This window comes from Leuresthes tenuis, unplaced genomic scaffold, assembly GCF_036924035.1.
Source record: "Leuresthes tenuis unplaced genomic scaffold, fLeuTen1.0.hap1 SCAF_10, whole genome shotgun sequence".
Lineage (NCBI taxonomy): Eukaryota > Metazoa > Chordata > Actinopteri > Atheriniformes > Atherinopsidae > Leuresthes > Leuresthes tenuis.
Genome location: NW_027325364.1, coordinates 31,017,639 through 31,043,572, shown reverse-complemented (window position 1 = coordinate 31,043,572; position 25,934 = coordinate 31,017,639). Strand labels below are relative to the sequence as shown.

The 25,934-nt window shown below is 38.8% G+C and overlaps 1 protein-coding gene across 3 annotated transcripts in view; it reads left to right on the top strand.

The window, feature by feature from the left end:
* LOC140316885 (low-density lipoprotein receptor class A domain-containing protein 4-like) overlaps nucleotides 1-25,934 on the top strand; it is a 360,196-nt gene that overhangs the window by 191,188 nt on the left and 143,074 nt on the right. For all 3 annotated transcript variants that reach the window (XM_072394939.1, XM_072394937.1, XM_072394938.1), the window contains one exon: nucleotides 4,883-5,023. In XM_072394939.1, the coding sequence (XP_072251040.1) occupies nucleotides 4,883-5,023 (141 nt within the window). The remainder of the gene's footprint in view (nucleotides 1-4,882; nucleotides 5,024-25,934) is intronic.

Genomic DNA, 25,934 nt, shown 5'->3' with positions numbered 1-25,934 from the left:
GTGGTCAGGTGGGCGTGGCTCAATGTTGAGCTCCGCCCGTTTGGTTATGAGGCGGAACCTCGGGACTGAAAGCAAAGCCGTGCTGGCGGATCTCGGGCAACGTTTCTGAATAAGTTGTAGTCTGCGGATGTTTCCCTTGCTAATCCCAGAGTACAGGGCTTTACAGTATTTTTTTCTTTTTAATATTATCACTTACTCTGTGGGTGGTAAAATAACTTTTTATGTCTTTTCTTTTTCGGTTACATTTCTTATTTAAAAAGCAGAAACACGGGCAAAAATGTTGAGACCAAACAAAATATTATTGTGAGGATTTGCTTTCATGATTTTGTGGCGTCAAGTCAGTCTGCAACAGCAAATCTGATATTTTACCGTCAATCCAGCATCTTCCAGCAACTCTGCCACACAGCGCGTCTTTTCATCAGGAGCGGTGACGAGAGGGGCTGACCTTCAGCTAATCAAATGACAGCATATCTAACCTTGTTGCCATGCAGGTTACACTGAACATTGAGACAAGAGGGGACGTCAAAAAAATTGCTCTCTACAAATGCTTAATACTACGAATGAGTTTGTGAAAAATATTATATTTAATGCATTATGTAAAAAAATGTTATATTATAATATTATCAAAAATATTGGTAGGGACAACTCTGTTTTTCCCAAACTTGGTTGTGACTTGTCCCTATGCAAACTTACGTCCTTGAATTTAGCAATGAGTATAAAAAAATGTAGAGTAAAGAGCCATGTCACCCTTCAGAACTTAAATTCAACACAATATTTAATCTAATCTAAAAATAAACCATTTTCTGACTGCCAGCGAGGACTGCACAATAAATGATTACAAACTTGCGATCTCGATTCACACATACACATGATCTCATTTATACACACAGCGATTCTGAAGCATTTTATATCACGAGCTGCATCAGCTGCATCACAAACAAGTTTCTATTTTCCTCCCGGATTTTTTGCAAGCGCCCCCAAATGCAGCAATGCTGCTGCCTCCGCCCTCAACCTATGGTAAAGCGTCTTTAAAAGTTACAGCGGCGGAAAATCTGCGGTGAGGAGGGTTAAATGAATGGCGAAAGTCACCCACCCAAGCAAACCGAACTCGTGCCAAAAAAAGCTTGCATTCGGCGGTGTGGAAGTATTATAGATTTGAGCCAGAGGATGACAAACAGATGTGGTACATTATAAAGTGTGTTTTATCTTGGTTGCAGCACCGCAAGACAACACCACAAATCTCTTCAATCACCTTAAACGTCACCACAAAGCACAGCATGATGAAACCATACAAAGCAAGAAAGACAGGCATCAATAACCGGAACCATGTACAATGCAACGCCATATCTGCCAAACTCAAGTAGACACAAGGAGATCACAGCAGCTATTGCATATCACCTGGCCAAAGATATGGCCCCAATAAACACAGTACAACATGGGATTTCAGAGGATGATAAAGCTCTCGACAAACGGTACTCGATGCCCTCCCGCAACTACTTTTCAAACGTTGAGCTCCCCGACATGTACAATAAGGAGCGGGCAGTGGTCGAGGCAGAATTGCGGGAAATCAAACATTGTAACAGCAAAGGCCATCTTCCTCAATGACTGGAACAGGCTGCAATGTTTTGGCCATAGACACCATCTGGGAATAGGTCAGCTCCTTTATAAAGTTGTTTTGTAAAATTTCTGATTTTTTTTAAGTAAACATTTTGTGGGGAAAAAAAAAAAAAAATCGTGCCAGAGAAACATGATTTAAATTCTAAGCAAAACAAAATCGCGATTCACATATTTTCCAGAATCGTGCAGCCCTATTGCCAGCTATATCACAATTGTACAACTGACTCTTTATCATTTAGTTTTCATAATATTTTAATATTATATCCTCTCCGTGAGTGCATAGTCACAGAATGGCTTCACTGTACCACACACTGGCCACACTAACATGGCCTTGCTTTCCAGTGCATCATACACTTTGTTGTTGCTATTTTCCCCTTATTATATATATATATATATATACATATACAACTGATAGTGCTAATCAGTCCTATTAAAATTCAGAGGGAAAGTGTTTGGGGAATAACCATATCAGAAGCAAAGTATGGTCTGTGGCTGTGGCACCTGAAAGACTTATTTGAAAAAGCTGTTTATTGAATTGTTGTTTTTCACAGGAGGCCACTATTTTTTTTGTCTGACCTTGTTTCTGTGTGGACTCAGTACATTAACTCTGCTTTGTGATTGAGTTTATAGGTATCCTTGCACATTCTGAAGAGTAGATAACACAGAGAATTCCACGTAACAGCCTTGTATTTCAGCATTTTGTAATCAGTGCTTTTACATTTTTTAGAAAGTGCCTGTATACACTACAACTGTTATGACACTGTTATATGTTTGTGGGCTTCTTTTTTAGCCAGCCCGAACGCCATAGCCAGTTGTATGTGTCTGATTTGTTATAATTCTTCCACCAAATGATTAAAAAAAACTCAAGGGGTGGGGGGGTTTTGTGGCAGGATGGTATAGCAGACACACGTTGCGCAATGTGATAAGATATAAGGATTTATCCGAAAGTTCTTACTATCTGAATAAACCTTATTTAACCTCGTTTTGGGCACCACCTTCAATTGAAGGAAAAAGAAAGAATGTTACGATTCTGGTATGTTAAATTAATAATGAATTATTAATTAATTAATAAATTCCAGTCTCATATATTTCTTGTTTTGTCGGACTCACAAATATGTAAAGAACACAAGCAGAAAATCAGTTGATTTTATATATGTATATATAAAATCAACTGGGGGGGGGGGGGGGGGGTAAATGGATAGATACCGGAATTATTCAAATAGCTGGGTTGGTCGCTATTTGAATTTAAAGGCTAACCGCTTGGATTAATTTATCATTTTAACAGTTTATTCTCTCGACACCCACTGCATACCGCCTGAAATGTAAGAACAGGGCAGGTCTTACTTGACAAACTTTCCTGTTAAGTCAGCTCCAAACCATAGGAAAACGCCAGCGGATCCAACTAGGTCTCTCCCGGTTCTGCGTCTCGCGGTCTTCGTTGTGGTTGACTTTCGGGGACTCTCCTGCACTGGAGGGGGCTTCTGGTGGCTCAGAAGATGAACGGGTGGTGTGTAAGAATTCACCGCAAATAATGACAAAATTGTCCAAGTGTTGAGTTGGTTTTGGTTGCTGACCAACTCTGATAAGGTGAACTTAAATTCAAAGATTGACAAAAAGGTTGACAAGCTTAATGCTGGCTCTCTTGGTGAGCAAAACTAGTTGAGGATGCGTGCAGCAGCAGATTTAAAAAAAAACAAACAAATAAATAAATAAATGCTATAAAAAGGAGACAGGATGACGAACGAACAAAAAGGCAAAACGTATCTTTCTACTACATTCTTCTCTTTCTGTCTTTGTTTGGACCTTTTTCTTACATCTCATCTTCCTCTCCTGCCATTTTCAAAGAATCTCATTCCATCAATCCTAAAACTCTCTGCTCTTCATGACTCAATCTTGATTCTTCCGTTCTCTCCAATCTGACTTTTCCTCGCGGTTTCCAGAGTTTGTTTCGCGGAGGCGGGGCATGATGTAGGCTTAAGCTACACTTTCAACCAATGGTATGCCTGAAACTGTTGTGACGTCTGCCAGGGCGTGTTTTGAAAGACGACCCATTCTGAGTTACGAGGGTGCCACAAAACGGCTCGACTCCTCCATTCCTCCGTCTCATAAACATTTGTTCAGAGGATTCTAAAGTACCACAACTTGTTCAGATATAAAGGTTAAAGATATAGCATAAACTTGGGATACAAGGACATCAAAAACAATATAACATGATGATTATGAGTCTCCAAATTCAGATGGATATCTGTAAAGTTATGACGTAAGAATAACGAACAAAACAATGTTATCTTCCTGTGTTAAACATGGAATACAAGAAGAAACAGCAGGACACATTGGTTAACAGTTGCATTACTTCATATAAATGTCATATAAACGTTGTTGGTTTGTTTTGGGTTAAATTATCTGGTACTACGGACCACTAGGGAGCAATGTGGCTCCATAGGCAGATTAGTCATTCACCAAAATGATTTATTCGGTATTCTTCCGTGTACAATTGTGAAAAAGGTATTAAAATGCAGCTTGTGATTTCACTGAGAACCTGACAGAACTTGCACAAAGATATAAAGCACATTTAATACAGTTTCAAGATTCAGCTGAAAGTGAATCTGGGTGAGGCTATTTCAAAGGTTCCATGAGGCATCTGCTTCTGGTTTGCATCAGAGTCAGGGCAAAATGTCACCTTTCATTTACTTTGACCCATATAGGATCAGAAGTGTCCTGTTCTGGTTTCTTCAATATTCTCCTGAGAGGGTCCTTTGTTTCTTCAGCTAAGTTAGCATTAAGTCATTAATGCATTCCCCTAAATTTATGGCACAGGTCTGTGTAAAGAAGGGCTGAGAAATTCCCCCAAAATGCTTTCATGAGCAAAGGTTGCTGTAAATCTGAGGATCTCTGGTCCTTACACACGAAGATTTCTTGTAATGCTGACATTTTTAGAAAACATTTAGATGGTGTATTTTGATGCTTCGCCATTAAATTGAAAGTAAATTTATAGACAAATAAAACATCCATTCTGCACCAAAGAATTTTTGTTGGCAGTAATCTCCTAAAAATATCCACAAGCCATCATTTAGGTGTCACCACAGCCCAACCCACTGGAAACATGAAGTGATTTTTAAAACATTTTTTTTTAGTAATTTTATATTTCAAAGCCAATTAACCAACAATCACTTCAAGCTTGGTCAAAACATGCTTTATATTTGGATGATGCCTTGCTTAACATATTCCTATGGATTTTCCCCCTCCTCTTACCCTGTGTGTACAGAGTGCAAGTTCCACTGCACCAATGGGAATTGCTTGCGCCTGGGCTCGTTGATCTGCAACCAGCTGAATAATTGTGGGGACAACAGCGATGAGGAAAACTGCCCAGTGGTTACCCAGCACCCTCCACCAGGCATCTTCAACAGTGAGTCCTGCATGATGCTGCTATACCTCTGCTCTTTCTTGTGTCAGATCACAGCAGCACAATCTGTTTTCTCACTCTCATCCCCCTCTCTTCTCTGTGTCTTCTTTGTGTTATTTCATGTCTGTTTTATCCAAGGGCTGTCCTTGTCAGCCCCCCAATGGAAATATACAGTTTGGATACACAGTATTTTGAAAGACTTGAAAAGTGGATGCCTTCTGCACTCTGTCATATAGTCCATTGAATTTGATACATTTGTGCTTTTTTTAAAATAAGGAGAAACTCCTTAAAAGAAGGGAATGATGTTGATACTAGTGCTTCCAATTTGTATACTTTTTTAAATTTATGTCACCAGATATCATCCAGATAAAGATTGTAATCACCTGCTGCCTTGACAGCATAAATGCCATCTATAAAATGCTTTTATGAGATGAAGTCTATATGTTTGGACTAAGGACACTAACATGTAGCCCTTACTGATTTCCAAGAAGAACCCAGAATAACACTTCCAGCGTTTGTATATTTGTAAGCGTTGTAAATGCTGGTGTCTTGTTTTATATATGTACATGTGTATATAGATATATACATATTTTTATTTAATTTTTTTAGAGGAACTCCACAACCTTGCAAACCAACTTTAATAATATATTATCAAAATCCCCTGAAATTTCAAATATCAAAATACATGTATTAATGTAAATCGGGCGAGTCTGAAACACGCTAGATTAAGCAGAAATACAGTGTCAGTGACCTGTCACAGAAGCCAGTTGCAGCGGAGCTCTCCACAGAGCCCATGCGTCTTTTGCACACTTGCATCATATGCAACATTAATAATTGCAATTACAGACATCAATGACAGCACACCTGTGTCGGACATCCCGGTGCTGCAAATAAAACCAATTTCATATATCAGGCTACCTAAAATGTATTATTCTTTTTTTTTTTTTTTTGTTACTAGTTTTAAATCAATAAGTGAACAGTGTTTGTCTATGTTTGTCGCTCCTTTTTGTGTAATAAACTATTTGAATATCATTAATTTGCTTTTGGAATGCGTTTGAAAATTACCACGGATTCATGAAATTGTCAGGATCTGACGGTATCCGACACACTTACATGACAGCTGTTACACCACACACCAAATTTATAGTGAAATAGTAACAACACAGCCCTTATGGATGGATTCTGAGTGCCATCATCTTTTATTTTTAAAATCCGAAATAAGCCCACATCCACCTGATCATCCTACCTGTTGAGTAACGCACATTTCCTTTTATGGAAAGCCTTGTCAGAATGGTGGGATGTTGGAATAGCGGTTGCCGCCCAATCTAGTGCTGCTCAATTGGGACTACTAATTGAGACTCACATTCCTGTGTATATTTTATTTAACTTTGTATTTACTTTATGACTCATCAGGAAGCTAATTATTTATTTAAATTTTCAGTTAACTCCATAAGAAAACTTCAGGGAGCTATCTATTTGTTTAAGTTTTCATTTCACTTTAGACATGCTGCTGATTTTTTTATTATTTTTTTCTTTTTACTTTTACTGCAAATGAATATCGGCTCCAAATATTGGTTATCGGCCTCCTTGACAAATAATCATCGGTATCGGCCCTGAAAAAAGTATATATATATATATATATATATGTTGAAGGCATGCTGAGGTTGGTCTGATAAACAGCTGCCTGGCCTGTTGTCATAAGTCTGCTACGAGCGAACTTCTTCGTTAGAAGAACTGGCAGGGTTATTGGGAGGATATCGTTTGGCCCGTACATGCATTCGCCAGTGTGTTAATGATGTCCTCATTCTTTAATATTCCTTCTACGATATTCCGAGCGCACTCCGAGCGCACTGACTGTTTGCAAATTGTCATTTGCTTTTCGCCACAGTATCCACACTTTAGATAAGATGGCCGCGGGCACTTCCGTAAAGTCTTACGTCAGTCAAGTTTTATTCAATATATTCAGAGTGTCATTCAATATATTCAAGTTTCATTGCATATATTCAAGGTTCATTCAATATATTCAATTGTTCATTCAATATATTCAAAGTTTCATTCCATATATTCAAGGTTTCATTCAATATATTCAAAGTTTCACTCAATATATTCAGAGTTTCATTCCATATATTCAAGGTTTCATTCAATATATTCAAAGTTTCACTCAATATATTCAGAGTTTCATTCCATATATTCAAAGTTTCGGCATAATCTCATCATGCATTTGTCTGTTTATCCGCAGACCGCTGTGTGAGTAACTTGCCCATAGTTGTGTCGCGGATCATCAAATATGTTAAATACTAAACTAAATATTCAGTCTGCATTGGTCTAAGAATGTGGGTGATTTTTACTGTATATAAACAATATTTGAAGAGCCTCACTTTCAGGTTACAAAATCCCTGTAGCAGCTTCTCCAGTGCCGGAGAAGTGCCGCGTCAGAGCGCTGAGATATAGAATATGAGCTACATTTTTATATGCACTATAAGAGCCCTCATGGAGTTTTAAAGAAAGCCTAGCTATTCCTACATCTTGTGTCTTGGGCCCTTTCTTGTTTACGGGTGGAGATTGCACACAGGGACTGTTTTGGGGCACTCCTGAGAGGTTGAAGGCATGCTGAGGTTGGCCAGATAAACAGCTGCCTGGCCTGTTGTAGTAGGTCTGCCATGATTCAAAAAGGAGCAAATTTCTTCGTTAGAAAAACGGTATTGGGCAGGGGTATCGGGAGGATTTTGCCCTGTACTGCATTCGCCAGTGTGTTAATGGTGTCCTCATTCTTTAATATTCATCCTACGATATTCCGAGCGCACTCATTGTCATTCGTTTTTCGCCACAGTATCCACACTTTAGAGAAGATGGCCGCAGGCACTTCCGTAAAGTCTGACGTCAGTCAAGTTTCATTCAATATATTCAGAGTTTCATTCAATATATTCAAGGTTTCATTCAATATATTCAAGGTTCATTCAATATATTCAGAGTTTCATTCAATATATTCAGAGTTTCATTCAATATATTCAGAGTTTCATTCAATATATTCAGAGTTTCATTCCATATATTCAAGGTTCATTCAATATATTCAGAGTTTCATTCAATATATTAAAAGTTTCATTCCATATATTCACAGTTCCATTCAATATATTCAGAGTTTCATTCAATATATTCAAGGTTTCATTCAATATATTCAAGGTTCATTCAATATATTCAGAGTTTCAATCCATATATTCAAGGTTCATTCAATATATATATATATATATATATGTGTGTGTGTGTATATTCAGGAGGTTTTTTTGTCCCCACAGCCATAAGATTGTTAACAGTGACTGCTGACATGTTCTTCTCAAATTTATTTAGTCACTGATTATTATTATCATTAGTAGTAGTATTGTTGTTGCTGTCTAATATACAATCGTGACAAGTTGACTTTTTTTTTTTCTTTTTTTAAATACTTGTGTTGTTTTCACTCATGAAAATCTACACGAATCAGGAAACATGAGAAAAGATGAGCAGTCAATCATAGAGTTTGTATTTCTTATGTGTTGTGTCCTTAATGGATGAACATTTTGAGGAGGTCCAGATCAGTCAATGGTTTCACCTATCACCAAAGAGCTGAAACTATACATTTAGGTTTTGTAAAGTGTAGTTTATTTTTAGATACTTTCAATTAACTGAGATAACATCATTTTAGGTCTAGCCATTTTTTAAAAAGTGACATACAATTGAATAAAGTTGTTTTCATCATTGGTAGGTTTCTTTACTTTGGTAAAGCTTACCTTCACAAGTAAGTCATTCAAGTAGCCTACACCTGGACCCTCCTCCAAACTTGACATATTTAGCTTTCAAAATGGTTGAACATACTGAAAGTCCACCATGTTTAATAATTTTGGTATGAGTTGCTTTTGTTCCATTTGTATAAGAACTTGGTTGGATTTACAGGTATAGATTTGATTACATACTGTAATGTTTTGTAATATCATCCCTCTTCTGTACACACTGAGAAATCATTCAATGATTTGTCATACAAAGTTCCTAACAGTCTGTCAGTATTCTTGGTGATAATTTTCTATTGGCATAAATTGTATCGTGAGAAGTGAGAATAATTACCGGTGCAGCTACCTGTACACAGACAGACTCCTCAGTGAATGCAGCATTCATTGAGGAGTCCTTTCCCCAGAGATACATTACAGTTCCGTTCACTTCTATTTGATACAGTTTTTTTCCGCCTTTCTATATGCAAGCAGTTTTCACATTAATCTAGCTTTCATGAGCACCACACCTTCAGCCCAATCCAGCACTCGCCACCTACTTCCACCTCCCCATTGAGCATGACTGTCCAGGGAACAAGATGAGAATGTTCCCTCAACTCGTCATGATCAATAGAACTACAGAGGATAAGTGAGGGGGAAGATGAAGGTGAAGTTGCAAAGAGAGGGATGAGGAGAGAGGAGGGATAGAGAACGACAGGGTGAAGGACACCAATGGGCACCGATGGCTGTCTACCAGGCTCCTTTGATGTGCTGCAGTGTTCTCTTTCAACAACTTTTAGGAAGAGAGGGAAAACTTTTTACAGCAGCACTTTCATCCTTGGCTCTGAGTGGGTGTGTGTGTCTGAGTGTCTATGTCTTGCGGGCGCCTTACCTTTTCCTCCATCTTTTCCTCTCATCTCACCCTCCCTCATTCACTGCCCTGCCTCCCACTTCCCTCTCTCAAAAGCTATTCACCACTTCAACCTGTTTTGTGATTTTATCTCACTTATTTTCTTTCTCCGTCTACCTTTCTATTGCTCCACAAGGCAGGGGGAGAAAACATTTTTTTATGTTTTTCTGAACAGGGTGGGTGCAGCTGTGGGGGACTTATTTCAGATGGATAGAATTCTGAGCTGTGTACTTTTGGCTGTCTAGGATGAATGTTAATGTAAGTATCTGTGACTGGCATTATGGGAAAGCTTTACAATAATTGTAATTTTCTGAGCTAGTGCACATTTTCTGAATGTATGATGCATGAGAGACAGAAAGAGAGGGGGGTTGGTAGAAGTAGAGGGGGAAAGAAAACAAGGGAAAGACTGCCAAAAAAAAAGACTGTCAGGGGATTGAAAAAAAAGTGCAGACGGACCCAAAGGGAGAGGATAGACAAAAAGGGATTGGGAAGAGAGACGGGGCTAAACAGTGGCATGGGATTAGATAGCCAGAAAGAGGGAGGTGAAGAAGAGAAACAGAAGAAGGAAAAGAAGAGGGGCCTAGAAAATGTCTCTGTGGTAAAGTTTACCATCTTGTTGCTGCCGCTGGCTTTTGCCGTAGTGGTGGCAAACAGATGGATCATGAATACTGTCTAGACACAATGCAGCCTGACACCCCACATCTCACTCCTTGCACCTCCTTTCCTCTCCTCTCTCATCTTCTCTAGTCATCTCCTCTTCTCCTTCCTTCTCTCTCATGGCACCTGCCAGTTGTTTTATCAATTTAGCACAAAAGTAGACTGATAATTAACCTAAAAGTACTTTACCAAGACACAGCTAATTTACATAAAGATATCTTCAAAATCAAAAAGATTGCCGTTTCCTATTAACGTGTTAGTACTACCTGTTCAGTATCTGTTTAATAATGATAATTAACCCAAACTGTTTTCCTTAAACTTTGTGTCACGGTCAATGTGATCAGGTAGGTTTCGACTTGGTCATTAATGTTAAAATGTTTTAAAACAAGACCGTAATTTCAGTAAGGTTAATGGAAAATGTATTCCATCTAAAATACATAAAATCATGGGTGGATTTGTTTACTATGAAAATGTCAATGAGGGTAAAAAGCAAATATGTGTACTTTCAAAGGTGGAGAGACCATAACTGTGTAATCATAGTTGTTTAAAACCATGAAAAAAAAAAGAGAACTGATGAAAGATCCACAACATTTACCATCATCCACAGGTATCTGACACAATGTCCTTCATGATATCCTCATATGTACATTATTAACCCCTTAACAGTCGGGCAAATTTTGCCTGAAACTCAAAAATAAAAAAAATATCCAAAGTAAATTGAAAGCTGTTCTTGAACCACTTGGAGTCAAGGCCTGATTGAGGTCTCTTTTGAAAGAGAACACTGAATTTTAATTTACAACAGTCAGAATTTCTTTAAGTGCTACTGTCACAGAGTAATATGAACTTAAATATAGTGAAAGAGATGGATTTTTATGTCTTTTTCTTCCCAAATATGTGTTTTTAAAAAAGTGACTTTAGCATCAGGCTGCAGAATAAAAAAAAACGCAATGGGACTACAGCCTGAAGTCTTACATAGTCCCACTTCAAATTTGACTGTAATACAACAAAAACTTAGTATTTTGTACAGGTTTTTCCAAGGATAGGGACCAGGCATGCCAAAACTGTCAAAAGTGTGCCATTCCTGAAAGCATATTCAACATACAGTCATGATCTTGGGCTCTAATGAAAGGTTACACTTGGGACGGTCTTATCACACATCCAGATCCTCTGTGCTTTTGTTACTCTTTGTCTGTAATACTGACAATCACAGTTGTCTATAACCAGAGCTTTGTGCATGCAATAAAAGTCCAAACAAATAGTATGGTCTAAATGCAATTAGTTTATGTACATAAATAATGACATAGCAAACTACACTGAACACTAGTTGCAGTTGACAACATACCAATTGTTTGATTGAAAGTTTATTCATACGCCTAGTGAGCATGTCTAGTGTGTTCTTTCTGCATTGAGAAAGATTCTATCATATTATCAGAGGGATAAGATTCCCAACCGTGACAGAGATGGCTCCTTATAATGCTTGTTAGTGTAATTACTGTAGCATGTCAAGAATGTCAAATTAAACCTTTATTTAAAGAGACAAAAATCAGCAAAAACCCAATTAGAAATATTTTCTCATTTTGGATAATATATACCGGTATATATATATCTATATAGATATATATATATATATATATATATATATAGAGAGAGAGAGAGGTGTCTTAAGTATTTGATATTGTAGGGCTTAATAATAATCAGATAAACTTAGCTTGGAATGTCTGGAATGACTTTTGACCTATACAAAAAAATACATACATGTCCAATGATGGTAATTTTATGCTTCGGCTTTAAGCAGGTTCCACCATTATTCCTGACCCAGGAATTGATCTGTCTCAGAAGATCTTAGAACTATATTATTTTGATTTCTGCTCTTCCTCAGCTTTCTATTACAAACTCAAAAATATTTCTATCCGTCTTCCGTGCTTTACCCAAAGTGCCCCAGCTGTCTCTGACCCTGATAACTGTCTCTTCTCTCCTCCTTCCTCTTTTTTCCTCTTCAACTTCATCCCAAATCTCTGTTCCTTATTCTAACCGCCTCTGCCTCCTTTGCACTCAGTTTTGAACCCAAAGCCCACAGTGGGTGAAGTACTTTTTTTTATATATTTAAAAAAAAAAAAAAAAGTGATCGTGGCCACTTTCCATGTTGTAGGAACATCAGAGTGTCTAATTAATAGATTAATTATATGTGTTTTAGGGTGTTTAAAGAAATTTGTGTGCATTTATGAAATAAGTATCCAAACAATACTGATCCTTAGCTTTGGAATTTTTCAATTCACCTACAATGGAGACCACTTCTGATCCTTTCTAATTCTAATCTCTCTAATTGAACTAATCTAAGTGATTTGCCTGAAATCATGTCCGTTAAAATGAATTATTTTAGGCATGTTTTTAACACGATTCTTAAATTCTAAGGTGAGGTCTATGGTAACACCAAGATATTTAAATTCATGTACAAACTGAAGTTTTTCTCCCTTCAGGAAGACATTTGAGCATGACCTCAATGAGAGAATCATACAAACAGTTTTTTAATTAAGTTGTACCGTGACACTCGTGAATACAGTTCATTGCTGATGTCAGTTTTTCTGAGACAGCTATATCAGACTTTGCCTGTGTAAAAATTATGGCACCGGCTATACATTTTCCAATAATTTTAAAAATAACTGGTAATATACTAATTGGTCTGTAATTGTTAACATCTGCTTCATTCCCAGATTTGAAAATTAGGGTGATCGTGGAGTGATCGCTGCAGGAACAACAGAGTGTCTAATTGATAGATTGGATATTAATTTCATAAATACAAACAATACTGATCCTTAGCTTTAGAAGCTTGAAGTAATAAGTTGCCTATCAGAAACAAGTTTAAGGATTTTTTATTTATTTAAGTAATTGGTCCCTCATCTCCATAAGTTTCCTGCATTCATCATCGAGCCACGGTAGATCACCTGTATTTGTTTTATTCTCTTTCTCCTTCTTGTAAATGAAGCCATGTTTAATTTTTAAATAAAAAGGTGGTACTGTTTGTTGTGACACCATCACATGAAATATTTTCAGTCCAATCTAGCTCCTTCAGGGCTGTGTCAGATTTAGGTGTTGGCTTTTTGGGATTACAAAGAAGGATGGGGAGTTAACTGCATTTGTGAAGGAAGTATGGAAACGTGTTTAGTTAAAGATGTGTAGGTTTTAATAATTCTTTAACCCTCTGGGGTCTGAGCCCATTTTTGGTTGTTTTTGAGTACTTTTGTCTTTATATACCACAAAAAAAAGAAAATAAAATAAAGTTTAGCATACCCATGCTTGTTATCTTTTTTTCAACACAACTTCATCTATATGATCCAAGTTATTTTTTCACTTTGACTTACTCTAACACATTGAGCCCAAAAATACACAGAAATGATCAAATCTGAATTAGAAAAAAAAAAAACACATGCTCAATGAACGGTTTTGGAACTTGAAAAGGCTCACATAGGTTGCAAATATGAAGAAATGTAAAATTTTAAATACATTATACAAATATTTACCATAAAAAGCATGGATAATTACAGGCGTTTTTTTAACCTTATCACCTTCAAAACAAAGTAAGTGCAAAGTAATACAGAGAGCTACACCAGTGCTTTATATTCCCAGAGTCTCATAGCTACTCCTCAAACTATATACAAATATTTCAAACAAGGGGACAAAGTTTTTTTTTTTTTTTTTAAATTTGTGCCACTCTGCAAAGCAGTTCCTTTCCACAAGGAGACACAGCACCACATCACAAGACTGGCACTTCCAGGGAGTGAGATTTCTTTTGTCGACCTGGTGGCAATGTAGGCAACTCCTGCGGCCTTGAGTGGCTTTCAGGCTGGCATCTGTTACCACCATGCAAATGTGGGCACTAAAATTGTAATTCTCTGGCTCCTTACAATGTGAATACTCAGTTTACAACAAAAAAAAACTTACAAGTATAAATTCAACTAGAAATAAACATAGATAACATTAAATATAACTCAAAATACACACTAGTAAAATCAGAATATTCATCTCCTTGAGATGAGTATGAAAATTCAGATAAAGAGGACAACAAAATGCCAAACGTTTACCCAGCTCTGTATTTATTATTTCAGCCCTGCTCTTCTGGAGACAAACCTACCTAAATAGGTAACGTTAAGACAGTTTTATAACGTTTATAATACAGCAGTAAACAAAACAAAAGCTACAAATATTCATGATTAGTATGACTTCTCTCATCGCTGACGATGTCGCTGTTGACAAAAGACGGGTCTGTCAGCTCATTGCAGCTCTCCTCCTCCGACGAGGAGGAAAAGGAAATGACATCGCCTTCGTTGTTGTTCTTGGCATACAGCCTGAGGGCCTGATTGACATCCAATGACAGCTTAATTTCTCTTAAAAAAAAACAAAAAAAAACCCCTCAGTTATCTTGTTCTTCTCTTCCAAAACTTCCGCCGCCAACTCCCGCGGTTGGCTTCCGGTTCAGCGATTTTTGGCACTCCCCGCATCCTGTGATCGATGTAAGATGTCTCTGGTATATTGGTTACGTAGAGTAGTATTAACAGATTCGACTACATTTTCCCGTTTTCTAAAAAAAACAAAAAAAAATTACGAAGATATGGAAAGAAATGCAATCCCTGCCCCTCCCATCCTGCCCTTTAACGATCGGATAAATATTTTCACGACCAAATTGAAAGTATCATATCTCCGGTTTTACGTGGTGTATCAAAGTCAAATAAAAACTAGGAGATAGTTTCAAATCTGCACTTTTGAGTAAAGTTCATGACAGTGCTCCAGGTGACCTAGTTTGTTTTCTATGACGCCACAATGACGTCATGCAATCTGATCACGCCGGCGTGATCATAGACCTCAGAGGGTTAATGTTCATTTGAAAATAGTGGATCTATTCTTGTTTTAGACTGGTTAGTTATACAGGTTGGCTTTTCAATTTGTTGGATCATGTTTGATCAAGTTTATGTTTCAGATTGTTCCCGTCTTTCTTACCATTCATGTTCATGATAAAATCCACAATTATATCTATTTACTGGAACTGCAAAGGTTAAGAAGCACTTTAAGCTAGTCACGAAGATCCGTATTGGCTGATGGTCTTCGATAAATACAAATAACAGTAAAATTAATTTCTATACAGAGCACAATATTTACCCAAACATTCAAGTGTAATGTCAGACCACTCAATTGGAGTATTTCTTACATATACTACAACTCTGCAAGGTGGTGAAATGCTGTAGTTAACTTTTCACACTACTACAAAATTCACCAACTGTCCATGTAAAGGTAGAGTGTACACATTGTACTTCATAGCGGTTTCTAAAAAGGGACAGTGAAACGCTCATTTTTAAGAGCGCCGACTAACACGATCAGCTAGCTTAACAACATATTAAGCAGTTGAACACTGCAGCATGATACCACTTAAGCCACCATACAATCCAGCTAATCATTATAAACCTCTAAAGTTTATAGCCTTCAATTTTAGAATTTTAATGGGAACCCCCATACAGAAATTCTTGACTTGACTTGACAAGATATTCTAATACTGTCACCATTGGGTTGCTGATGTCCGTAGTGAGCTTGGCGTGGTGAAGTTAGGATCCCGACCAAAAAACAAAAAACTGAGCTGGAATAATAAAAATAAAATAAAAATAAATAAATAAAAACCCACTAATCTGTGACGGTGGCAGTAAGGACAGTGAGGATCTGGCAGAGTGCATGGGTGAACATGGAAACTAAATACTGAAGGGAGGGGATTAGTGATGGAGTGCAGCTGATGGGGAAAGCACAGGTGAAGTGAGTGAACTGACGACCAAGATTGACTGAGGGAAAACATGGCAAAACTAATGACTTAACAGAAACCTAAAACATGAAAAACCTAAAGTCATGACATATACTTTTTTCATGCCGGGAACTTCAGCCATACTCTGCACAGCAATCAGTTTTTTATTTTATTTTGGGACATTTCGGAAGAAATTAAGTGACTTTTTGAATAGCTCGACATATGTATGCAGATTTAGTTGCAAATGTTGGCTCGCAAGTTAAGTCCCCTCACCTAACTGTATTTTCCACAGTAAAGCGTGATGGCAGATGATGAGATCATATTCTGAGAAGCTGATGATTAAGGTCTGCATGTCTTTAGTTTGAATACACAAGAGGACTTGTGTCATCTTCAGTTGTGCAATTTAATAAACAGAAAATAAGTGTGTGTTTGTGGTTGTCTGGGAGAGAGGTACGCTTATTAAGATTCAGATTAGTGAAGGTGTCCAATAACTGGCCGGTGTCTGTATTGTTAAAGGATTTATTCTGCAGACACAACATACAAAACACTGGATGAACACTAATCAGGATATCCCTCATTCTTTTTTTCTCTTCTCATTCTTGCTCTCTATAGTTCCTGCTTCTATGCTTTCGTCTTTTACTCTCGACATGTTTGTTTCTCATCCTTTCTTCCTAAACACAGTGACAGTCTTTGAAACCTTTTTTTATTTATTTTTTGCTTTAAGTCTACCAGACAGGTAAAGCTGTTGCAGTCTTAAGGATCTGCAGCTGCTGCCAGCCTCGTCACACCCTAGCTTAACGGTGACAGCTTGAACTGTCATCCTACCATAAGGTCAGCTCCAAAGAAAAAGCGGCCTGTTGAGTCAGAAAGGTGCTGTCAGGTAGAGATGACTGAAGTGACTGCTGAATTCCTTTTGGATATTCATGAAGCCTTAATGTAGATGATGTAGATTTATTTCACTTTGACAGAGGTTGTTGGAGGTTGGTGATGTGTTAAATTCGGTGCACTTAAATGATTCTCCAAAATGTTGACTAAGAAGAAAAAAGAGGCATATCTTACTTGAATGTTGATTGATAGTTGATGTCATTGTTGAGAGAATTTAACTGGTGTAAGGTGTAAAATATTTCTCTCAACAAAGAGAAAAGTGCCAAAAATGTTCTGTAGACGATGGAAGTCCATGTTTTCATTTAATTTAATTTTTTATTGGAAACAGTATAGCAGTGATTGCAGAGACTTTGGAGAGAAAAAAATGTAGTATGATAATGAAATTATTTGAATGTTTTAGAAATTATAAGATTAATCGGTAATGTGTGATGACGCAATGATGTATGTACACTGGGGGTTTAAACCTACAGTGCATTTTTTAAATGGAGAAGCGGGTGCTCAGTGGATCAGCTAATAGAAAACAAAGGAAAGGAAAGGAAGCCAAAGATGCCGCTTTGGTGCAGCATACTCCATCCATCTCAACCTTTTTTGCCAGAAAAGTGGATGATGCTAACACTGCTAGCTCAAGTTCACCAGAGACGTTTGGTGGTGGAGTGGTGCTGCCTCCTGCGGACAATGCTAGCGGTACTACGGCGGGCAGTCGCTGCCAGGTCCAGTAGCCAGGTCAGCTTGAGTTAGGTCCTCTCATATCGCCAGCGGAGGATGAGATGTTGGCGGCCGGGAATGAACCTGAGAGTGTCGTACAACAGAGGGACGATGATGAAGACTCCTGGTGTGAAACTGTTACTGAACCTGCGCTTTGGGGAAATATATCCAGTGACAAAGTAAAGAGTGTTCTCATTGATTCACTCCCGACCTCTCTCATGTCGATCAGTTAACATTTATCTTCAGATTTGTTAGTGAACATAGTGGAACGTTTCCTGGTATTTGCGCCAATTCAGAGCCATACAGGCCAAAGTCTGGCAGATTGTGTGACTGCAATGGTGGAGAATCTTGGGCTGGACTTTTCTAATTGTAGAGGCCAATCATTCGATAATGCCAGCAACATGTCGGGCTGGTACAAGGGATTACAGGCACATTTGAAGCAAAGAAACCCATTAATCCACTATGTGCCTTGTGCAGCCCATTCTCTTAATTTAGTGGGTGTAAACAGCATAGAGGCAAGCAGTCTAGAAGTGGGACAGTATTTTGATTTACTACGATACTTGTACACATTCTGCGCTGCCTCCAGTCACAGGTGGGAGCGAATTTTTTCGGTATTCTAATTAAAATCCCTGTCAAACACTCGGTGGAGCTGCCGAGCTGACTCGACTAATGCTCTTTGTCAAAACTACATTAAAATAAGGGAGGCATTAGAAAGCATAGCTGAAGATGAAACTGAGAAACGAGACACCCGAAGTGAGGCCAGCACACTCGCTGTAAAATTAAATAAACTCGAAACTGCATTCATTGCTGATTTCTGTAATACCATTCTCACTCGATGCCAACTGACAAGTTTACAGCTGTGTTCCTTCTTTTGCGTGATTTTGTATCAGCACAGAGAGGTCTTTTGACAGATTTTGAAAATGAAGCCTTAACTGTGCCAGGTGTGTGCCAGACGTACGAAAATGACCTCCAGCGCACCAGAAAGCGCAAAAGATTTGACGATAACAGCGCAGAAAATGATGCGGTATTTGATGGGAAAAGCAAATTCCAAATAGAAACATTCATTGTGGCTATGGATAAGTTAGTCAGCTGTCTCAGCCACAGAATTGATGCATACAAGCACCTGAGTGATCTTTATTTCACCTGTGATCTTTTCATGCCGGGAAAAACACATCTGACCGTAAGTTAATTGACAAAACGAATGCACTTATGATTATGTTTATGCATTTAGCAGACGCTTTTATCCAAAGCAACTTACAAATGAGGATATAACAAGCAATATAAAAAGCTAACAATAAACTACATAGAAGGAACCCACTAGTCCGACTCTGTCAGAGGTGACAGAGTAGAGATAGGGTGCAGGCATAGCGGGAAGTGCAGAAAGATAAAGTGCAGAGATAGAGGGGGTAGGGAAGTACAAGGTAAGTGCTAGGATAGGAGATGCTCTCTGAAGAGCTGGGTTTTCAAGAGCTTCTTCAAGATAGACAGGGACGCTACCCTGTTCTGGTAGCGCTCGGTAGGTCATTCCACCATCGTGGGACGACACTTGAAAAGAGTTTGGATTGTCTTAGGCGTGGTGTTGGCACTGCTAGACGGCAATCCTGGGACGAATGGAGGGACCGAGTTGTGACATAAGCCTTTGCAAGAGCATTCAAGTAGATGGGAGCCGTTCCATTAAGCCCTTTGTAGGCTAACATCAGTGACTTGAATTTGATGCGGGTGGCTAAGGGTAGCCAGTGGAGTTCAATGAACAGAGGGGTGACGTGTGTTCTTTTAGGCTGATCGAAGACCAGATGCACCGCAGCGTTCTGGACCATCTGCAGAGGTTTCACAGCACAGGCTGGGAGACCAGTTAGGAGAGCATTGCAGTAGTCAAGGTGGGAGATGACCATGGCCTGCACCAGGAGTTGGGTGGCATGTTGGGTTAGGTATGGCACTTGCCTTTGCCTTTCCCGACTTGGACAGCGATCTTGGAAATTAACTGATTCACTTCAGATCTTTCATCAGATCAGACGGACAGAATGTGCCTCCGTTGAAATGGCTTAAAACAATACTTGATTGTGGATTACAGTCAAAATTTCCTAATGTGTACATAGCCATAAGACTGTATCTGATGCTTCCTGTCACAAACAGCGAGGGAGAGCGGTCATTTTCTCAAATGGCCAGGATAAAAAATTAACTTCGGACAAAAATGACTCAGAGATGCCTTAACAGTTTGTCGCTCATGGCCATAGAAGCCGAAGTGGTCAGAGAGTTGGACTTTGGAGACCTTATCCTCGAAGAAGGCCAGGAAAAAGCCAGTGTAGGTACCAGATGTGCTCGGGTTACCAGATCTGCTCGGGGCCCTGCGCCTTTTGGTGACGTCACATTCTACGATTGGCTGGACGTTGACATGATGACGTAAGGGAATGTGATTGGTCCGGTGTAGGTACCAGATGTGCTCGGGTAGCCAGATCTGCCACTCGTAAAAAACTTTTTTTTTTTTTCAAAATCGAGAAACTGAGCTAATCATGTCAGCATTTCTATAAAAGTCACAAAAAAAACCTGCTTTTTTAAGAAAACAAAGTAGTGGGTTTACGTTTACCCCACTATTTACATTTTATGAATCAAGTATATTTTTGCCAATATGAGGTTATTTAATAGAAACTCCAACTTTATTACAAACTACACTGCGTCCCATTTCATAAGAATCAGATGTGCTCGGGGTCAAGTCCCTTTCGAAAGATAATACTGGATTTCTTTGTAAAAGCCGTCCATGTTTCCCACGAAGAACCGCGAAAACGACTTCAATAGGTTGTTGTTGTTTTTTTTACTACTTCAGTAAGTTGTCCGGACCAATCACATTCCCTTACGTCATCGTGCCAACGTCCAGCCAATCATAGAATGTGACGTCACCAACAGGTGCGGGGCCCGAGCAGATCTGGTAACCCGAGCACATCTGGTACCTACACCGGTGGTTTAGGAGAGTAGTTTGACCATGTTTCACATGTTGTCAAAATAGCTGTGGCTATTTACTAATGTTCATTCATGTTGCCTTTATTATTTTCACAATTCGTTTAGGTGGTTACCTTTATTTTGATTAAGGTGCGATTTATTCTATAATACTGCAAGGACTGGCTATTTGAGCTTGCTGTCTCTCCCATATGTATATTCATATTGTCCTGTACATGGCAGGTGCCAAACAAAACAGACCTTAAATAACAGTAATTTTGGGTGCGTGTTGCCCGGTGTTGTTATGTGCGTAATGGGAAGAGCGCCTCTGCGCGCACACTGTTTGCGTGTGTAGGAGAGTTTGTGTCCAGGGCCCATGGTGATGATGATCCTTCTATGAACCCCATGCTGTCTACTGATGCATTCATCAGTGTATGAATGTGTGTGAATGGATAGGAAGCACGTAGTTATGCACAGATGAAGATGTACTCTGTGTGTGTGGGGGCGTGTGTGTGTTTGTGTTTGTGGCATGTAGTGTTAGAAGTGCTTTGAGTGGTCAGTTAGACAAGAAAAGCGCTATACGAGTACAGTCCATTTACCATTTACATGGCGACTCAGCTAATCCCATAAGAAAATGCAAGCCACTCCGTTTGAGGTACCCCAGTCTCCAGCAGCCATTCCCTAATGATGCAACCTCGATGCGACCTAGTCCATGAAGATAAAATTAGGGTTCATGCAAGGGCTCAATGACTGGATTAATTATGTTATTCAAGTAGTATGGGCTTGTCACTGTACCATTCACAAAATGTAAGGCAGTTATGTAATGACCAGACACACGTGTCCACACTGTAACACCACCACCAAAGGCTCATCTGGTGACAACAGTGGCTGATGCATAGCGCTCTCCTTGACATCTCCAGCATAGTTGGCAGCCATCATTTCTGCTCAATGTGAATCGACCTTCATCAGAGAACAACACTGAGTCCCACTGGTCTCTTGTCCAGCGTAAATGCTCCCTGGCCCATGCAAGAGATGACACCTGTGCCTGGTGGTGTGTTCAGGTACCCTTGCAGGTCGTCCACTTCTATGCCTTTCTGTGATTCTTCCAGTTAGAGTTGCATGATACCCACGGTACCCTGCGGTGCCAAATCGTTACGGTTCCTACTCTACTAGAAATTCTACACGACGGTTCTCCCGAGGATTACTATATTGACGGTGCCAGATTCCGCTACACAGCTGCCGCCTCGACTCTCCTCCCGGCTTCTCACCGCTTGCTACTCCCTTGTAAACAAACCCACACGGCAACTACTGCAACCGAACTACGAAGCTGCTAAATGATTGGCTGTTTGCCTGTTACTGGTGGCCTCCGGGATATGATAGACTGTTCCCCTACGCTAGGTCCGCCCGTCTGTTAGCTGATTGGCTGTTCATGTGTTTCTGACGGCGAGAACGAACTTCAGGTACGCAGCTCCTCTTCGATAGAAATTCGTTTCAAAACTAAAGTTGTCTCGCCCAGAAGCGCACACACGAGACATCACACACACGCACACTCACTATGGCAGAAGCACCGGGCCCGAGCAGCGAGTCTGCCGCAGCGTGCTCGTGGCACAACTAAAAACAAACTCCAAAAGCCACATTTGGAACTATTTGAGGTTTAAACAAGGCACAGACGGTAAAGCAATAGACGATGGCTGTCCACTGTGCAGGCGCTGCCGCCAAGCTATAGGAGCCAAAGGAGGCAACACATCCAACCTCATAAAACACCTGCAGTGTCGTCACCCAGATTTATATATCGATCACCAGGTTAGTATTTCCTGTTTATTTTCTAATTGGTAAATATTAGACTAAATGCTCCGTGTACAGGCTGAAGAATTTAGAGTTAATAGATTTTAAGGCACCTAGAAAATACATAAAAATATAGTTTTCACAGGGAATCAGTTCCTGTTTATTGTATTTTTTTCATCTGTTTTATTAAGCATTATTGTCAAATAGATTTTTTTTAAAGACTGGATTTGTTATCCTAACTCGATTATTTATATTAGCATTATGTTTATCATGCACATAACAACATACATAATTAATAAGTATTTATAACTTGTACAAATACATTGCTGTTCATAAAAATAATAATAATAAAAAAAGGCTGCAGTATCGCAATAATACCCGGAATCATGATACTTTGTCTGGTATAGTATCGTGGTTACTTATTTTGGTATCGTGACAACTCTACTTTCAGTCTCTCTGTTTCAACCTCAATTGTTAGTTGTCGTCTTGGTCTCATGATGTCAAAATATGAACAGCATGATGAGGAGGACTGTTTAAATACCAATTCTAATTGAAACAGGAAATGTATTGGTCGATTCATGAATCAAACATCTGTTGTGAATTTTGCCGTTAAGCTCCCAACAGCAACTTGTCCAAAAAGTTCTGAAACATGTATTGAACTGTTGGACATGTGTATTCAGAAGTTTACAGAAGGTCACATTAAGTTCACCTGTGAAGGTTATAATACATTTTAGGTTCATCCTAAAATTTCACCCGAAAGCCGACTATCCCTAACTTTTTGTGAGTAGTGTGTACATATATATATATATGTATATATATATACATATATATATGTGTGTGTGTGTGTCTGTGTTAGTTTTACCTATTTTTATTAAATAGCAAATTTAACCAATAGGTCTTTCTTGTTCTCTCCCTACTAAAATTGTTAGCCTGATTCTTTCATTGGAAGCCCAAGAACAAGCTGGAGAAATCTTAAGTTAAAGTATTAGTGGTCACAGATAAAGTATGTCAGAACTGGACTCAGAGTGGCAGAGCTCTCGCAGGAAATCCGTCAGCCCGAGCCCCGATATCCGGAAACATAGACAGAGAAGGGACAACTGGTGGAGGAGTAGCTGTGTATGTTGACAGAAACCTAAAGTAGAAAATAGTTGAAAACATGATGTAGCGAACTCAAGTGTGGAATTTAATACAAACTTAAGACTTTTAATGACTGCAACATTCTTTTGTGGGGATGGTCAGTGTGGAATACCAGATGGGGGATTTCTACAGCAAAGAAGAAAAATTTACAACAACCTTTGCCCACGAAAGCATTTTGGGGGAGTTTTCTCAGCCCCTCAATTCCAGAGACCTGTGCCGTAAATTTAGGTAAATGCGTTAATAGCTTAGTGCTAACTAAGCTGAACAAACAACGGACCCTCTCAGGAAAAACCAGAACAGGACCCTTCCGACCCTATATGGGTCAAAGTAAACAATGCTGACAGTTTGTCCTGACTCTGACTCAAGCCAGAGACAGTCGTAGCATGGACCTCTCAAAAGGATCTTACCCAGAATCACTTTTTAGCTGAATCTTGAAACTGTATTAAATGTGCTTTATATCGTTGTACAAGTTCTTTCATGTTCTCAGTGATATCACAAGCTGCATTTTAATATCTTTTTCATGATTGTACGTGGAAGGATACGAAAGAAGTAATTAATTTGGAAAATGACTAATCAGGTTATGGAGCCACATTGCCCCCGAGTGGTTCGTAGTACTGAATAGTTAAACCCAAAACTAAGTCAACAACTTGCATATGACATGTGACATTTATATGAAATAATGTAAGTGTTAACCAATGCTTCAGCTGTTTCTTATTGTATTCCGTGTTTAACACAGGAAAATAACATTGTTTGGTTCGTTATTCATACGTCATAATTTTACAGATATCCATCTGAATTTTTAGACTCATAACCATCATGTTATGTTATGTTGTTTTGATGTCTTTATATCCTAAGTTTATGCTATATCTTTACCCTTTATATCTTAACAAGTTATGGTGTTTTTAGAATCCTCTGAACAAATGTTTATGAGACACACACAGGAGGAATGCAGGAGTCGAATTACTTTGAGGCACCCTCGTTGCAGGTCGCCTTACAAAATATGCCCAGACGTCACAACAGTTTCAGGCATACCATTGCTGAAAGTGTAGCATAGGCCTACGTCACGCCCCGCCTCCGCAAATCAAACTCTGGAAACTCCAAGGAAAAGTCATAATAGAGAATATTGAAAGTTCAGAAAAGAGTAGAAAGATAAGTTTTTCATTTTTGTTCGTCCGTCATCCTGTCTCCTCTCTATAGCGCGTTTTAAACTCTGCTGCTGCGCATCCTCACCAAGTTAAGCTTGTCAACCTTTTTATCAGTCTTTGGTGAATTTTAGTTCACCTCATCAGAATTGGTCAGCAACCAAAACCAACTCGACCCTTGGACAATTTTGTCATTATTTGCGGTGAATTCTGACACACCACCCCGTTCGTCTTCCGAGCTACCAGAAGCCCTCCAGCGCAGGAAAGCGACCGGTCCAGTCCCTGAAAGTCAACCACAACGAAGGCCGTGAGACGCGGAACCGAGAGAGACCCAGTGGGACCCACAGGCGATTACCTGTGGTTCGGAACTGACCTAACCGTAAGATCTGCCCTGTTCTTACATTTCAGACGGTATGCAGAGGGTGTCGAGAGAATTTGCTGTTAAAATGATAAATTAACCCAAGTTGTTAGCCTTTAAATTCAAATAGTTACAATCCTAGACTATTTGAATGATTCCGGTATCCATTCATCCCCTCCCCTTAGTTCTTTTCAGTTCACTAAGTGTTTCTTATATAATCAGCCATATTCAAAGCATTTCTCCTGTTGTCAGGGATCATGTCTTTGGTCATATAATTTTAATAAATGGTTCACTATATATATGCCTTGTGTGCCGGCGATATATAATTTGGCTACAATGACCAGAGTGACTAAAGATGTGTTTGAGTGTTTGACAGTTCAAATATATATGGAAAAAATTTAAATGTTATTGTTAGTTGCATATACAGAGCTCCTAATTCTAATATGGAAATATTTAGAGAATGGTTTGAGCAAACATATACAGTTACATCTCAAGTCTTTTTCATCTGTGGTGACTTTAATATACATCTATTTCACTCAAACAATCATAAACCTACTGAAGAGTTCATTAATATCATGTACAGTTTGAGCCTTTTTCCCAGAATGACTAGACCCAGCAGGATCACACTTAACAGTACCACATTAATAGATAATATATTTACTAATATCTTAGATAACAATACAGTAAGTGGATTAATAAGTCAGCATATTAGTGATCATCTATCAGTCTTTGTCGTTTGCAACAATTTCTATATGAAAAATAAAGAGAAAATTAAGCCGCGGTTTAAAAGAGTAAGAACAGAAGAATCAATCAAATCATTCAAATATGAATTATTGAAACATAATTGGAAGTCAGTATTGCAGGAAGATGATATTGATAAAGCATATG